The sequence below is a fragment of the Anarrhichthys ocellatus genome, unplaced genomic scaffold (assembly GCF_004355925.1).
Source record: "Anarrhichthys ocellatus isolate YVR2014 unplaced genomic scaffold, GSC_Weel_1.0 scaffold6400, whole genome shotgun sequence".
NCBI classification, from domain to species: domain Eukaryota; kingdom Metazoa; phylum Chordata; class Actinopteri; order Perciformes; family Anarhichadidae; genus Anarrhichthys; species Anarrhichthys ocellatus.
This window is the reverse complement of record NW_022286374.1, coordinates 1-2,911: the sequence shown is the minus strand read 5'-3', so window position 1 is coordinate 2,911 and position 2,911 is coordinate 1. Positions and strand designations below refer to the sequence as shown.

The 2,911-nt window shown below is 42.6% G+C and overlaps 1 protein-coding gene across 1 annotated transcript; it reads left to right on the top strand.

The window, feature by feature from the left end:
* Window positions 1-33: 33 nt before the first annotated feature.
* LOC116380202 (transcription elongation factor SPT5-like) lies at window positions 34-2,896 on the top strand. The gene is made up of 4 exons (XM_031842147.1): window positions 34-570; window positions 1,220-1,304; window positions 2,093-2,230; window positions 2,325-2,896. The coding sequence occupies exons 1-4, from the start codon at window positions 523-525 to the stop codon at window positions 2,588-2,590; spliced, it is 537 nt and encodes a 178-aa protein (XP_031698007.1). The 5' UTR covers window positions 34-522; the 3' UTR covers window positions 2,591-2,896.
* The last annotated feature ends 15 nt before the right edge of the window (window positions 2,897-2,911 follow it).

Here is a 2,911-nt window from a genome sequence, read left to right as displayed (position 1 = left end):
TTTTTTTTTTTTTTTTTAACACAATCTGGTTAAAGTAAACACTTTATTGAATAAAAAGCATGAAGAATATAATGTTTCTGGATGAAATATCACAGTTTTAAACTTTTAGTTTTGATGCTTTTTCTGATGGAAGCGTTCGTCACACATGATGTGTTCAAGGACCGTCGGAGATATACAAACCTGCCAATAACGATGCTTTTTACAATTTCTGGCCATGATAAACGGTGTAGTTTTGACGTATCGGCAGCATTTGTTATCACTTGAACCATAAACTCTCAAAATGACAACTTTCCTTCCATATTTCAAAATAAAAGCCCACCAGCCTAATCTGGTGGGTGGGTTTTGGGGTTCAGAGGGTTAAACAGAGGAGCTGTTTGTTGAGGATTGAATCCGTAGTTTTTAGGGTTCGGGGCTTTGGATGAAGTGTGCTCGTTCCTCCTGCAGGGCCGGGAAGGAGAGATCCGTCACTTGTTCCGAGGCTTCGCCTTCCTCCACTGTAAGAAGCTGGTGGAGAACGGAGGAATGTTCGTCTGCAAGACCAGACACCTGGTGTTGGCCGGTGGATCCAAGGTCAGCGTGACAGATTCTCACATCATTCATTCACAGGGAGACGGAGTAGAGTTTGTTTCACTCACAATGAGGATTACATCGTTTCACATGGTGTTTGATATGACATCTGTGGTCATGAAGCCATGAACTCAAAGCAGCTTCTGCTGTTTTTTGTCACATTTTTCTCTGTGATCTCGTTTTTCTCTTCAAAATAAAAGCCCTGCTCCTCTATGGAACCAGAACCATCATGACTAGAAGTAGAACTAGAACATGTCTTTAGTGCAGAACAACACCGTTATGACGACATCAATCATTAAAAAGAAAACAATGCGAGCAGAATTTATTTTAATTTGTTGTAAAAATTGGAAACACTGAAATAATGTTTCTGGATGAAATATCAGTTTTAAGGTTTTAGTTTTGATGCTTTTTCTGATGGAAGAGTTCGTCACACATGATGTGTTCAAGGACCGTCAGAAAGATAAGAATCTGACGATAATGACGCTCTTTACAGCTTCTGGCTGTGATGAACGGGGCAGTGTTGACATATCGGCAGCATTTGTTATCACTTGAACCATGAACTCTCAAAATGACAACTTTCCTTCCATATTTCAAAATAAAAGCCCACCGGCCTTTTCTCTCTGTGACTCTGAGCTCTGTTTGTCTCTTTCAGCCCAGAGACGTGACCAACTTCACAGTGGGAGGATTCGCTCCAATGAGCCCTCGAATCACCAGCCCGATGCACCACGGAGGAGGAAGTGAGTGTCACAAACTGAACGCACCGCAGCAATAAAACTGTTCTTTAAAGCTGCTCACAGGGACATTAGACGCTTCCACCGGTGAATCTGACTCATTTAATGTGATTTACATCCTCACAGGAGGCTTCTGAAGTCTTATCTTAATAATCCATCATGCTGGGCAAAGATGGGAAACACTTCAGCTCTGTTTATACTCAACCAGAACAAAGTATTATCATTCAGTCGAACGATAACCTGCATTCCTACTTATCCCCACATCTAGAGATGCGTGACTGTCTGTGTAGCTTTGCTCTGAGCCAATCAAAACAGGCGTTCTTTGATGTATTGCTCTGCTCGGTGTGATGTTGTGTTGTCGTGTCATTGCCACGAGGGATTTTGTTCGGCCAGTTGTGTGTTTAAGTTTTTAATAAAGTTCTCCGCCAAAAACCAGGGGAAGACAAATCTCTGAGACTTTTACAGCTCAGTTTATAACCATGAAGACGTGAAGACGCTGAGTCATCTTTTCTTTAGGATTGTTAGAGACACACGAGATACTTCAGCTTCCATAAACTATCGTCTGATAATAGGATGTTTTATTATCCAAATGTTTTATTTATTAAAAGAGAAACAGCAGATTGATTGTTAAAGACAGCTACTGTTAGTGTTTCACTCATCAGATGATTAAACATGAAGATAAATATGGAACACCTTTGTGTCCACTTAACTTCCAGTTTAGCTCGTGAGTTCCTCCCACATTAAGAAGATAAATCAAACACTGACTTTGTGTTGATGTTTTTGTCATCCTGCAGGTTCTCCACAGAGAGGAGGAGGAGGAGGAGGTGGAGCAGGAGGAGGAGTCGGAGGAGGGGGGATGGGGCGGGGCAGAGGACGAAGAGACAACGAGCTGATTGGTCAGACGGTCCGAATCTCACAGGGTCCCTACAAAGGTAAAACAGTGACACAGTTGTGACTGTTGTGCAGTCCGTCATCTTGTTTCTTGTGTGCGTAAGTGATGCTGATGAATCTGACTACATCTCCCAGGGTACATTGGTGTGGTGAAGGACGCAACAGAGTCCACGGCCAGAGTGGAGCTTCACTCCACCTGTCAGACCATCTCTGTAGACCGACAGCGCTTAACTACCATGTACGTACTCTCACGTACAAGGATCCACGCGTTATATATAATCATACCGATGTTTATCCGTCATGTTTACGGCTCCGTTAAATATAGTTTGATGCTCTGTCTTCTACCAGAAGCCATTAGCAGCTTTGCGTTTATGTGTAAAACGCCTTTCAAGCACTTCTAGCACCAACTTCAGTTGACGCCGTTAGTCTCAGGTGCTGCTGATTGAGGGAAAGAAGCCGTTTAGGACTTAAATGTAGTGACTATAAGTCCTAAACTTCAGCCGCTACTGGCTGCTACATCTGAATTGTTTAGAGAAAGGATAGACGTTACCAATACTTATACATCAGTGCATCTCTTTTTCCCTCTAGTGTCCATCACATCCAATAAGTTAAAACAAATAACAGCACACGATGTTAACCACCAGGAGTCAACCTCTGGTTCTTTAAAGTGACGTCAAAGCTTCATGTGTTAAACCTGCATTCTCTCTAATGTCCACCAGGGG